Here is a 14,107-nt window from a genome sequence, read left to right on the forward strand (position 1 = left end):
CGCGATTCTTACGTCAAGCAACAAGCTTCAAGCTCAACCAACCTTCCGCTTTGCCGGGCTGCAACAGAACGGGGCCGGTTTGGCACGTTCTGTTGCCTTTTCCTGACACCTGTCAGTCCTTCCGCCGCTGCGGGCAGCTTCGGAGTGGGGCCGGTTCGGCACGCTCCGGGGCACTAGCATCGTTTTTCCTCGACACCCTCGAGGCCTTCCGCCTTTGCGGGCAGCACCGGAGCGGGGCCGGATCGGCGCGCTTCGGTGCACCTCTTCAAGTTCTTCGCCGCCTTCTACTCAGTAACGTCGCGGGGCCGGTTTGGCACGCACGTACTAGCTCCTGTTACCTCTTCACCGTCCGTGTGAAGACCTGTACCGTCATCAACTGGGTTCGTTCTGCACCGTCCGCAAGCTTTCTTCAAGGCCTGCACTACTCCTTCGAGATGTACACAGTCGTGTTTCGCTCTTCAACCGACTTGTTACCTTCGCTGCCGCTGCCTTCGTCTCGACACCAACCACGTTTGTAAGTCACACTTTGTTGCACCTCACCACTACCAACACAACACAAGACAACACCCACTTACGCTCATACAACACAACCACTACCCAACACCACCCCCTCAACACCCACGCACTCCCACACCCACCTCACTTTCCTACCTCCACCATGTCCCGTAACCCTGCCTCATCCTCCTTCCAATTCTCCTCTACTCCTGTCCCATCCTTTGTCCGCATCCGCCGTATGGACGGCTCCCCCCTTTCCGACCTTTCCCCCTGGGCGGTGGGGGACGCACTCTCGTCGGCGATCGGGCGCTGTCCCCGTGCCCGGCCGCTGCGAGGGGGCGACCTCCTCGTCGCCTGCGAGGCGTCGGAGAAACGAGTTTTGCTCGGTCTCCGGCGAATCGCCGGTGCTGAGGTGAAGGTGTGGGCTCCGCCCCACCTGAACCAAAGCCAGGGGTCCATCTACGCTCCATCCCTCCAGCACCTATCCTTGTCCGAACTGGAGGAGGGCTTCTCCCGGGTGGGCGTTACCGCCGTGTATCGCCCGCCCCGCTCTCCAAAAGTTCTTATCCTAACCTTCTCCACCGCTGAACCTCCCCCCTACATCCTGGCCGCCTACCTATCCTTCCCCGTCCGTGCAGTCCCTCCTAAACCTCTCCGCTGCCGGCGGTGCCAGCGCTATGGACACCGCCAGCAGCACTGCCGATCCGACTCCCCCACGTGCTCCAACTGCGCCGAGGCGGGGCACGAATCCTCCCAGTGTCCTGCCGAAGATCCTCTGTGCGCAGGCTGTGGCGGCGCCCACACCGCGAACGACCCATCCTGTCCCCGCTGGATCTCTGAGACCCAGGTCACCCTCCTCATCCGTAGGGGCTGGGACCCCCGCGACGCTCGCGCGTACGTGGATTCCCACCCCTCATCCAATCCTGTTCCTCCCCCTTCGACCTCAGTCAGACCCTCCCACCCTCCTCCGCTGACTGAGGCGGAGTACCCTCATCTCCCTAAGTCCCACTCCTCCTCTGGCCGGTCCCCTGCACCTCCTCCCTCTCACTACCGCCCAACCCCTCCTCCCCGACCGGCCAGCGTGCAGAGCGGTGCTGCCCGCTCCGCGCAGCGGCTTGAGGTGGCCGCCCAGACCCCACCCGGGGTCTCTGACCGGGACCCGCGACGACGCCCGGCCAACCCACCACCGTCTGAGGAACCGACTCCCAGGCCGGGCGCCAGTGTGGGAACCGAACCCGAACCTGTGCCCAAGAACCGACCGCCACCACCACCTCGGTCCTCGGACGAGTCTAACGACTCATCCCAGTCGGCCTCGACCTCAAACTCCACCAGTCCCACCTCGCCACCGAAGACCCGCCGCACACGCCTCCAGTCGGCTCCCTCCGACTTTCACTTCACACTCCGACACAAACAGTAAACACAGTACACAGCAGTAATGCCTCACCACTCCACCACACATAGCACACCCACCCACAACAAAAACATAACACTCTTGCAGTGGAATGTGAGGGGAGTCCCTGAAAATTGGTCCGAACTAAAACAAGCATTAATTTCATCTTCAAAATCGATCATTTGCCTTCAAGAGTCTCATTTAAAACCATCTGATCCGTATAATTTCGAAATTGCAACCTATTCTCTCATTCGGAAAGATGCACTTTTTCAACCTCTCAAAAGAAGAGGAGGTGTATGCACATACATTAAAAGTAATATAGCCTTCCGAGAAATCCAAATCACTACAACTTTTGACATCCAAGCATTCGAAATCAGCACCAATCAAAATTTTCTAACCGTTATAAACACTTACGCCCCGCCGGACATTAATTTTTCAGAATTTATCCAAGACTTAGAAACCCTAGTAACCTCTCTGACATCCCCTTTTATTTTATGTGGAGACTTTAACGCCCACCACCCACTATGGGATAGAAGTAGAAGACTTCCGGACTCCAAAGGCAAAATTCTGTTAGAACTCGTAGATAACCTTCAGCTAGTCATCAACAATGACGGCTCCCCTACACTCCCTGCAAGAACCACAACACACTCTGACACCACACCAGATATCACAGCCACCTCATCAACACTCGCACTTTCAACAACATGGGAAACTTCACCAGACCCTTACTTCAGCGACCACTTACCAATCCATATCACACTAGGACACACTACCACACAACACCGTTCTTACACACGATTTAACCTTAAAAAAGCAGACTGGTATTCCTTTACAAACACCCTAGAAAACGTGATTGAAAGACAACCCACACCCGAACAATTCATTGAAAGTATTACAGAAACAGCAAAACTACACATACCACAAACAAAACCAAACAACAATGCCAAACCAAAATCTGTACCATGGTGGAACTACGATTGCCAACGAGCTATAACGTTCAGGAACACGGCTAGACACAGATATGAAAAATCTCGCTCTGAAGAAGACTTTATTAATTACAAAAAAGCAAAAGCAAGATGTAGAAAAGTAATCAAACAAGCCAAAAGAACATCTTTCGAAGAGCTCGCAAACTCCTTTAACAGATTCACTCCTCTCTATAAAATTTGGGGCATACTTAAAGCATTTAAAGGACTGAAAACCTCAACACAAAAAGCGACATATATTATCCATAATAACAACACATTTACAAACCCACAAGAGATTTCAGAACAATTTTCAAATTTTTATAGATCAATATCCTCGAGCATCCCCCCTCCATTACCCTTAATTATCCCAGAAGAAACCACCACCGAAGTTTATAACCTCCCATTTACTTTATACGAATTAGATAACGCCATCAACAGAACCGGAAACTCATGTCCTGGCCCAGATCAAATTCACTATCACCTATTTAAGAACCTGGGACAAACCGCTAAATTAGCTCTCCTCTACTCATTAAACTACGCCTTTTCCTCGCACTCCTATCCTGAAAACTGGTTCCACGCCCATATCATTCCTATAAACAAACCAAACAAAGACCCCACCAAACTAAGTAGCTACCGACCTATCTCCCTCACAAACACCATTCACAAAATTTTTGAACGGATTATTAAAAACAGACTCCTCTATATTATTGAAAAACAAAACCTCATATCCCCAAATCAGTGTGGTTTTCTACCCGGCAGATCAACTTTAGATAATTTAGTCAAAATAACAGCCGATATCAGAAATGCCTTCCACTCCAAACAATATACAGCAGCACTCTTTCTTGACCTAAAAAATGCCTATGATACCCTTAATATCCAGCCTCTCCTTGACTACCTTAAAAACAAAATCAACGGACACCTTCTCCATTATCTTAATACATACCTAACAAAGAGATCCTTCCAAGTTAAATTCCTCAACCATATATCCGATCCCAAAACTCCAACTTCCGGACTCATGCAAGGCTCCGTTCTCAGCCCTCTCCTCTTTATCCTGGCCTTAAACATTACTGTCAAATCCGTTCCTGCCCCATCCAAAATCGCAATATACGCCGACGACATAGCTATCTGGTCCTCACATCAAAGCTCCAACACAGCACTTAGTAACCTAGAACGTGCCCTAAAAACTGTACAGAACAACCTCCGACCTCTCAATCTCCATATATCATCCGAAAAAACTCAATGCGTAATATTTGGCAGCAGAAAACCAATTAATCCATTGCCCCTCCAAATTGACAATAGCAATATCGAAATTCGAAACGACGCAAAATTTTTAGGAATCATATTAGATCGAGGACTCACTTTCAGATTACACATTGAACAAATTTCAACTAGAGCAAGAAAACGGATCAATATTCTCAAAGCACTCTCTGGTACAGATTTTGGCGGCGACCGGAAAACCTTACTCAACATTTATAAATCCATCATTAGACCGATCCTCGAGTACGCATCTATCATATTTGAAAATATAGCTAAAACACACTTGCAGAAATTAGACGTTATCCAAAACACATGCCTACGAATTATCACATCCGCCTATCGAACCACCCCAACTCAAGCCCTCCATATTTACAACAACATTTCAACTCTCACCGATAGACGTACCGAATCACTACTCAGATACTTCCACAAAATTCAAAAAACAAATAATCACCCCTGCATCCCATATATAAAATACAGATCACACCGTAGATACACAAACAACATACATCAGAAAACATCATACGGCAGCAGAATCACTACACTAACAGACACAGTCAACATAACACTACACTCACCACCACACACAAACACACCGGTGGCGTGGTGGGCCTCCAAAAGTCCGCAAGTTATCCTTCTCATCGACCAACCAAAACATATGTACACCAACATCGAAATTCAGGCACTTCACCACCAAATTATCTCCGAACATCTAGAATACACTTTCTTCTATACTGACGGATCAAAGAACGCACAGGAAAACAAAACAGCGGCAGCGGTGGTGAGTCGGTTTAAACAGGAGCAAACCACGATTCTCAAAACAAGGCTGCCAGGATGGGCGTCCATTTTCTCCGCAGAACTGTACGCCATCCTGGCGGCCTATGCCCAAATAAAGCTAAAAAACATCTCTAAATCTATGATTCTGTCAGACTCCCTTTCGGCTATTACTTCTATTCACGAAAAACATTTAAACAGTCATCCCCTTATCAAAGAAATTATCAAATTACAAAGCCAAATCGTATGCCCCCCAAAATTAGTATGGATCCCCTCCCACACCGGCATTCATCTAAATGAGAAGGCTGACGAACTCGCTAAAGATGCCTTAAATCAAACCAATATTGGCAAAATCCCCTACTCATCTCAAGACTTCCTTTCCCTTCTCAAAAATAAACTAAACATAAAATGTCAATTAGAATGGGATAAGTCCAAGTGTTTCCTGAGAAAAATTCAACCAGAAATAGCAGTAAAAACAAAAAATCAGAATTCGAAATTACAGGAAATGTGTTTAGCCCGCCTCCGCCTAGGACATTCATATCTCACTCATTCCTACCTCCTTCTTAAATCAGATCCCCCAAACTGCTCAACCTGTAACTCGCGAACCACGGTTAAACATATATTAATCGAATGCCAAAACTACAACCAACAGCGACAAGAGCTGCAAAACTATTGTTCCCGAAACAACCTATCCTTCAACATCACAACCCTTCTAAGCGACCAAAATCCAGACATCACAAAGCTCCTCCTTAAATTTATTTTTGATTCAGGCATCTTTAGAGACTTATGATCACTTTTAATTACATGATCTTACCTCCAAGTGAGGTAAGGTATGATACTGAAATTCTCGTTCACCGGTGCACATTTTCAGCGATGTGCACATTTGTGAATGAGAATTTTACACCTCTCCTCTATGACGTAGAGGAGACAAGAAAAAAAAGGAGAGTGAAAAGAAAAGAAAAAAAAGAGGAGAGAAAAAAAGAGAGAGAAAAAAAAGGAAAAAAAAAATAAAAAAAAATAAAGAGAAAAAAAAAAGAAAAAAAAGAGGAGAAAAAAAAGAGAGAGGAGAAAAAAAGGAGAAAAAAAAATATAAAGAAAAAAAAAAGAAAAAAAAAAGAGGAAAAAATGAAAAGAAAGAGGGGAAAAAAGAGAAAGAAAGAAAGGGGAAAAAAAAGTGGAAAAAAAAGGAGAGAAGAAAAGAAAGGAAAGAAAGAAAGTGTATGCTTTGTACCTGTATGCATGCCTGTGTATAAACATGTACATATGTGCTATCAAAAAAACAAAAAAAAAAACAGAAAAGAAAAAGAAAAAAAAATGAAAGGGTTAAAAAAAAATAAAAAAAAAGTGAAAAAAAGAAAAAAAAAAGAAAAAAAGATAAAAAAGATAACAAAAAAAAATGAAAAAAAAAAAGAAAGAGAGAGAGAGAGGGAAAAAAAAAGAGCAGCACAAACAACCAACAGCAGCAGCAAGCAGCAGCCGAGCCGGCCTGGGGGGCGGTGGCAGCACCAACTCCAACCTCGGGACCTGCCGCCCGCCTCCCGGGCCGGCAGAAACGCTTCAACAAAAGAGGAGCCACGGGCCGGCCGGGGGGCGGGGGCGGCACCATCACCTCGAGACCTGCCGCTCGCCTCCCGGGCTGGCAGAACAGCACAAGGGGGGACGGGTCGGCCTGGGGGCGGAGATGACATCAACTCCAACTTCGAGACCTGCCGCTCGCCTCCCGGGCCGCCCCCCCCCCCACCACCACCACGCATCAACAAAAGAGGAGCCGCGGGCCGGCCTGGGAGGCGGGAGTGTCACCGTCTACAACTTCGAGACCTGCTGCTCGCCTCCCGGGCCGGCAGAAAAGCACAGAGGGGGGACGGGTCGGCCTGGGGGCGGGAGTGGCACCAACTCCAACTTCGAGACCTGCCGCTCGCCTCCTGGCCCGCCCTCCCCCCTCCCACCACGCATCAACAAAAAAAGGAGCCACGGGCCGGCCGGGGGGCGGGGGCGGCACCGTCTCCAACCTCGAGACCTGCCGCTCGCCTCCCGGGCCGGCAGAAAAGCACAAAAGGGGGGCGGGGCGGCCTGGGGGCGGGAGTGGCGTCGTCTCCAACTTCGAGACCTGCCGCTCGCCTCCCGGGCCGCCCCCCCCCCACGCATCAACAGAAGAGAAGCCGCTGGCCGGCCTGGGGGGCGGGAGCGGCATCGTCTCCAACTTCGAGACCTGCTGCTCGCCTCCCGGGCCGGCAGAAACGCATAAAGAAGGAACCACGGGGCGGCCTGGGGGGCGGGGGCGGCACCGTCTCCAACCTCGAGATCTGCCGCTCGCCTCCCGGGCTGCCCCCCCCCCCACGCATCAACAAAGGAGGAGCACGGGCTGGCCTGGGGGCGGGGGCGGCGCAACCTCCAACTCCGAGACGTGCCGCTCGCTTCCCGGGCCGCCCCCCCCCCCCACGAAAAAGAAAAAAAAAAGAAAAAGGAAAAAAAAAAGAAATAAAAATGATGATTAAAAAAAAAAAAAAAAAAAAAAATAAAAAATAAAAAAAATCATATTAAAAAAAAAAAAAATATAAAAAAAATATATATATATAATGGACAAAAAAAAAAAAAAAAAAAAAAAAAAATCACTGAAGTGTCAAATCTCTGAATGTTCCGTGTATGTGTGTGACTGTTTATTGTGTGTGAAAATATGTGTCAAAGATATCAAAAGAGGCAAAAGAGGCAAAAAAAAAAAAAAAAAAAAAAAGCCCAAAAAAAAAAAAAAAAAATAAAGCCCACAAAAAAGCAATAATAATCATAATTAAAAAAAAAAATATGAAAAACAGATTTCAGAGTCCTTTCAGAGACCACAGCTGAAAGGACTCCCAGACCAACCTGCGCATCCGGAGCGATGCCGTTGCGGCTCTACAAAAGGCCGGCGAGGCCTATCTGACCGGCCTCACCGAGGACATCAACCCGTGCGCTGCCCACGCCAAGCGTGTTACCGTGACGCCAAAGGACATGCAGCTGGCATGTCGCTAATCGCAGGAGGCCTGCCTCCTAACGCAGTCCAACCCAGAAGGACAGCACGGCCGAAATCGCCCCTGGCGGCAGGCCGAAAACACAAAGCAAGCAAGCAAGTTCGAGATGTATAGCCGGCAGAGAGTGGGGAGCCGATCGGAGAACCCTCCTCCGCCTATACACCTCCCGAATTCGTCCTATCCTGGATTACAACGGTTTCTTATACGATGATATAGCCACAAACAAAATTGATTCTCTCCAAGTGATTCAGAACACCGCTCTTCGTATCATCACCGGTGCAATGAAAACTTCCAATATTGACAATCTTCACATTGATGTCAATATTCCTACACTTGATCGACGCCGCAAATATCTTCTTCTTCGCTTTTATCTTCGTTGCTGCGCGAACCCCTCGAATCCCTCGAATCCCTCTAATCAAATACTTACAAATCGATATTCTTCGTCTCCTCCAAGTGACCCTGAAAGGAGATTCCCAGTGATCAGTTATCGCGTAGAGAAGGCTCTTAATCATTTCAACATTTCTTTCCCGTCCATTTTGCCTATCCCCCCTCTAACCTCTTTCTGGCTGGCACCCATCCAGAATGTAGATCGTCTTTTCTCAGAAAATAAGAAGCATGTCTCCTCACAAGAAATCTCTCAACTCTTCATACAGTATGTAAATCAATACAACGATCATACTTTCTTTTATACTGATGGATCACTATCAAATGGCAAAACAGGCGCTGGTGTTACATCAAAAGTCTACGAAAACTCCATTCGCCTGCATAATCTTTTCACGGTTTTTGCTATCAGCGATTCTGCTAGCTATTATCTATATCAATAAACAACATATCCAAAAAAGCGTAATTTGCACCGACTCAGCTTCGGCAGTCAGTGCCATCTCAAGCAGAAAAAAGAAGATAATCATATAATATACATTATCAAGAAACATATAATTACAATTCAGAAAAAAGGATTTGAATTCCGCCTGTTGTGGATACCAGGACACGCGGGGATTCCCGGTAACACAAGGGCGGATCTCCTAGCGAAAAATAGCCTAGACAAACCGGAAAGAAACACACTTCGTTGTCCGCACAAAGATATTGCTAATCATATCCAAAATGCTCTTCTCGACCTTCGCCAATTCGACTGGAATAGTTTCCCAAATCAACATCTACACCCGATTCACCCAAAAATCAAATCATTTGCTTCTTCCAATCAAAGTAATCGTCTTAGCTGGAGACTTCCACACGCGGGTAGGTCGCGTGTAAGTGGTTTGCGGGTAAGTTGGCGTTTATCTCGCGTTTAAGTCGGCGGGTAACTTTGCCCGGAGACTTCCATCTGCGGGTAAATAGTTTGTTCGCTAAGTTAGCGAACGAACTTACACGCGAGCCACCCCATGTATTAAGTTCGCGGGTATCTTTTCGGTGGTGCTTTTTTTGGTCCTTAGGGGGTTTTAAAAGTTTATTTCTGTGCAAATTTTATGTGCAAGTGATAGACAATAGTGCAATCATCTAGTTCTGGCTTTTTCAGCCAGTTCGGCCTAGCCGTTCGGCTGCTAAGATTAGACGAATTTGAGGTCACCTTTTCATAGTACTGAGGCCAGTTTTACCAACAGAAAAATAGCCGCCTGGCGGAATTTTTCGCCTAAAGGCCGATTCACATAAGGATCGAGAGCGGTAAAGCCCTATCCGCTTACGTGCTTATCGCGTTTACACTCCGTATGTGAAACGGTCTTTAGGCGAAAAATTACGCCAGGCGGCTATTTTTCTGTTGGTTAAACTGGCCTCTGTGCTTGTTGAGGGGTTACAAATAACGTGTTTCATCACTGCAAGTATCCAGATGTTTTCGACAAGTCATACATGAGTAATCACAATCAGAGCAATATTTGAGTTGACAGAATTGAGGATGTAGGACTCAAATTTTCAAATACGGAGGTATTAGTCTATTTCCATCGCACCTATCTCCTTGCCACCAGCTGCTATTTCGTAATCTTCGGCGGAGATGGGATTCGTATCGCATCCGAAATAATGTGATCGTCGAGCCAGCCGGCTAGTGTCGGGCCCCTGTCGTCGCACTTCGCGTTACGTGTCAGTGGGGCGAGGACCAGCTCAGTGGAAGCAATACGAGTGTCCGGTCAACAACCATGGACAGGAAGAAGAGGAGCAGAAATTTCAGTAGTAGAGACATGCATTTGTTAGCCGATGTCATGAAGACTGAAGTAAAAGTCATCGAAAATAAGCGAAACGATGGAAGGAACTTAATGAAGAACGAAAACGGTCTTGCAAGACCGTTTGTTGGAATGTTCATCCATGGAAGAACATTGTTACAGCCTGCGATGCAAGGTCAGAAGAAAAATGGGACTAGAAACAGCTGACACAGCTCTGGAGAGATATGAAAAGGACGGCCAAAAAGAACCATTAGCGGTTTAAACGGCAGCAAATGGGCACTGGTGGTGGACCGGATCCTGCGCCGTTGGAACGTCAGCCACCCCCGCAACACGCACATATGTATTAAACTGATCACTCGGTGATAATCGTCCTTTGTGTGGCATTGAATTGGACACCGACGACGCCTCACCGGTGAAGTGACGGGGCGGGGGTGGGGACGGGGGGTGACGGAGACGAACCGACGAGGGCAGACGAGTAATCTGAGATACAGCTGTTGCAAGATCATGCAGTAGACTGGCGGTCGGCCATACAGAGTGAAATAACACAAGGCGGTTAGCATTATTGATGCTGATTGGCACGGCTTCAAACGCTGTTCTGGTTAGGTTAATGCATCACCACATCCCATTGTTACGGCTGTACTCATTGCATGTGTAAAAACGCTGATTGGGGGCCACCGGTCCCATAAATAACGGAATTACGCACTTGTTCATTGGACCAGCTGATCGCCGCATCGTGATCAGCTGATCGGGAAGCCCTTTAAACTGGCGTGTAAGTCGGCATTTAAATATTTACACGCGTGTAGCTACCCACCAGTTAACCGCGGATGGAAGTCCCCGGGTAAAAGTTGGTGGGCAGCTACACGCGTGTAAGGAAGTTAGCCACCAAAATAAACGCGAGTTAACCGCAAACTGGAAGTCTCCAGCCTTATTAGAGAAACGGTATTGGCCAGGCTGAGAATTGGACACACCAGTACCACTCACCGATACATTTACCAGCACGAACCCCCACCCACATGCCCACATTGCACACCACTAACACGACTCAACATTGCCCACCTCCTTCTCAACTGCCCACACTACGATCAATACCGTCAACCCATCATTCACTACACAAACACACACAACCTCAGCCTGGACCTCCCAACGCTCCTGGGTGATGATCATCCAGATCTAATTGAACTTCTCTTTACCTTCCTCAGTGATTCGAATCTCATCAATAGGATATGATCGCAACCCAGCACACGTATTTAGATGCTCTTATGATCTTCCATCGTCGTCTCCATCCGCTTCGTTTTGCTTCCATTCGCTTTCGTTCTCGTCGCCTTTTCCAAGTGTATACATGTATGTAAGCCGCCAGAGTTGAACCCCTAAGACGGGCGGGACATGGCTGGCGGCACCCGGTTAACACCGGCTGCCATAACCCGCAGAGGAGTCGCTGGACTGACCGGTTTTTATTTGGTCAGTCCGAGCACACCTCTTGCGTGCAAATCCACATACAATGCCACTCCTAGTGATATAACGTAACGTAATTAAAGAAAGGGCTTTTTACTGTGTACTTTGGCTGAAAGCACAGGTTTTTGCCCTCTTGGTTAGGCACCAGGTTTTTTTTCTAGTTAGGACTTTTCCTGGTAAAGTTCACCCCACAACAACACACACCAAACAACAGCACACAAATCAGCAGCAAGTCTCAGCAGCAAGTTCTATGTAAGTAACCAAATTCATTGTCTCGCCCATCAGGCACCTTTCGGCCTTCCCTTTACTTTGCAACCCACCGGACGCCACATGAGCCGGTTTAACGTAGTCTTTTGCCTTTGTCTTAGTTCTTGGGCCGGAATTAAATAGCCGGCATTAACGTAACGTAAACGGAAGACCTGGCCAATTGCCAGCTAGTAACTTTCCCCCTCCCCCGGCTATAGCCACTTGGCTTGCCGGGAGGACAAAAAAAAAATCTCCACCGTCCGCGCCAGCTCTTCCAGTCTATCTTCAAAACTGATGAGAATGGCTGCCTTTTAACCCATTTACGCCCTTCGTTGCGTTTTCGCAACGCAAGCAAGCGTCGACGTGATCGAAGCTTGAAAGGTGTGTAAAAGAGACTAACCGATGAGACAAGTTTTAGCGTGTGTAGCATGGTTGTGCGCATGATACTACGCAGTTACAAGTCTGTGCGGCCGGTAAGTTACTGCCTAGAGCTCCCAGACGGAAGTCGAAGGTTTTGTGAGTGATGACGTCACGAAAACCAAGATAAGTAGGCTAAGTGCTTAATAATATCGTAATGAAAATTGTGTAAACATATTCTGCAGAGTCCCTACAATAGCGTAGATATGCATTTTGTTAAGAAATAATGCTACAAAAAGGGTTTGTGACTATTTTCAAATATGACTACGGTCGCGTTGCGGGAACGCAACGAAGGGCACATCGGAAAGACAGCGGTGTTGCGAAAACGCAACGATGGGCACATTGGCAGGGTAGCGGAAGTATGAATATCAACAGTAGACTTCACTCGTGATACGCTGTGGGTTCTCTCTTTCTCTACCCCATCTTCCTCCCTCTCCTCCTCGTTCCCCAACTCTCTCCCCTCTCTCTCTCTCTCTCTTTCTCTCTCTCTCTTTCTTTCTCTCTCATTTTGTAGCCATGAGGCTGTAGCGGCGGAACATCTTCAATTAAGGGGGGGGGGAGCACTGCTGACTTTTGGTCTCATTCTTTCCATTTCCATTTCCATGCAACGCCTATCGGGATAATGTTAAAATGGCAAAATCAAGGGGGGCACGGTGCCCTGGTGCCCCCTCCCCCGCTCCGCCGCCTATGCCATGAGGGACGTAGGTATGTTTAGTGCAAGGTGCGTTCGCACGTAAAATGTTGCGACACATTTCATATTTGCTGGCTCAAACAGCCACAAACACTCCTTTCTTTTTCTCTCGCAGATTTTCGGCCTCGGGCTGTTCGTTCACTAAGCAATGTGTTCCCATGCATCTGAAAATCGCATGGTAGGAAAAGGACCCATACATCAAACGGTCGGCGATGCTAACGGAGCTGAGAGATAATTAGGTCCTTTGGAAATTGGATCTACTATGTACATTGTGCATAAATAATGAATAACGGGGACAGGGCTGCGGAGTCGATGGATTTACGGCGACTCCGACTCCGACTCCGACTCCGGCTTTCAAAAACCAACTCCAACTCCGACTCCGACTCCGGGCAGAAATGTCGACTCCGATCGACTCCAACTCCCGACTCCGACTCCGCACACCTGGCAGGGCTGCGGAGTCGACAGATTTTCGGTGACTCCGACTCCGACTCCGGCTGGGGTTTCCAATATCGACTCCGACTCCGACTCCGACTCCGGTCACAACTGTCGACTCCGACCGACTCCGACTCCGACTCCGACTCCGACTCCGCAGCCCTGAACGGGGATGTATTCTGGTATCAGGCGACAGATAGGCATCGCCATTCTCTGGATAGAATCTGCTGACTACCAGCATTTACGTTAGAAAAGATAACTGAGGGTCGGCAAATAGTGGGATAAGCCCCCTCTGAGGGTAGCTGAGCCCTTCGGCAGGGGTAATGAGGGCGGACCCATGGGAAAATAAAATTTTTTAGGATTCATAACTCGCATAGATTCATAAGCTGCTTGATGTGGAGTATACGCCTGTTTTCTTACTTTGATAGGCTTTTTATCTAATCAGACCATTTTTAGAGCTAGCAGGATTATTGGAATTAGGGGAGACATTTGTCTGACCGGACACGGTCAATCGTAGACTGGAGACTGAGCCCAGCCAGTGGGCAGCCGCCACCCATGACCCACCCCCTTCCCCCTCCCAAGCACTCACTGCACCCGGCTACAGGCGCGCTCCTATGTGAGCTGGCCGATTCAGATTGCGATATACGTTGCCGGTCCAGCCCGGAACAGGGGGATGAGGCGTGGAGGAGGATTCAACTATCCTGAAGATGGATAGGACGGATTGACGTCGAATCACCATTCTGTCCTGGCATTGTCTCGAGAAAGAGGTTACACGTGAAGGTCGCTGAGAGTGGGGCATTAAAATTTTGGATTAGGTGTAAACATGATAAACT

At 48.0% G+C, this 14,107-nt stretch overlaps 1 protein-coding gene across 1 annotated transcript; it reads left to right on the forward strand.

Annotated features, from left to right (window-relative positions):
• Nucleotides 1-658: 658 nt before the first annotated feature.
• On the forward strand, nucleotides 659-1,912 carry LOC122378017 (uncharacterized protein DKFZp434B061-like). The gene is made up of 2 exons (XM_043358724.1): nucleotides 659-1,389; nucleotides 1,576-1,912. The coding sequence occupies exons 1-2, from the start codon at nucleotides 659-661 to the stop codon at nucleotides 1,910-1,912; spliced, it is 1,068 nt and encodes a 355-aa protein (XP_043214659.1).
• The last annotated feature ends 12,195 nt before the right edge of the window (nucleotides 1,913-14,107 follow it).

The sequence above is a fragment of the Amphibalanus amphitrite genome, unplaced genomic scaffold, assembly GCF_019059575.1.
Source record: "Amphibalanus amphitrite isolate SeventyFive unplaced genomic scaffold, NRLGWU_Aamphi_draft 000054F_arrow, whole genome shotgun sequence".
Lineage (NCBI taxonomy): Eukaryota > Metazoa > Arthropoda > Thecostraca > Balanomorpha > Balanidae > Amphibalanus > Amphibalanus amphitrite.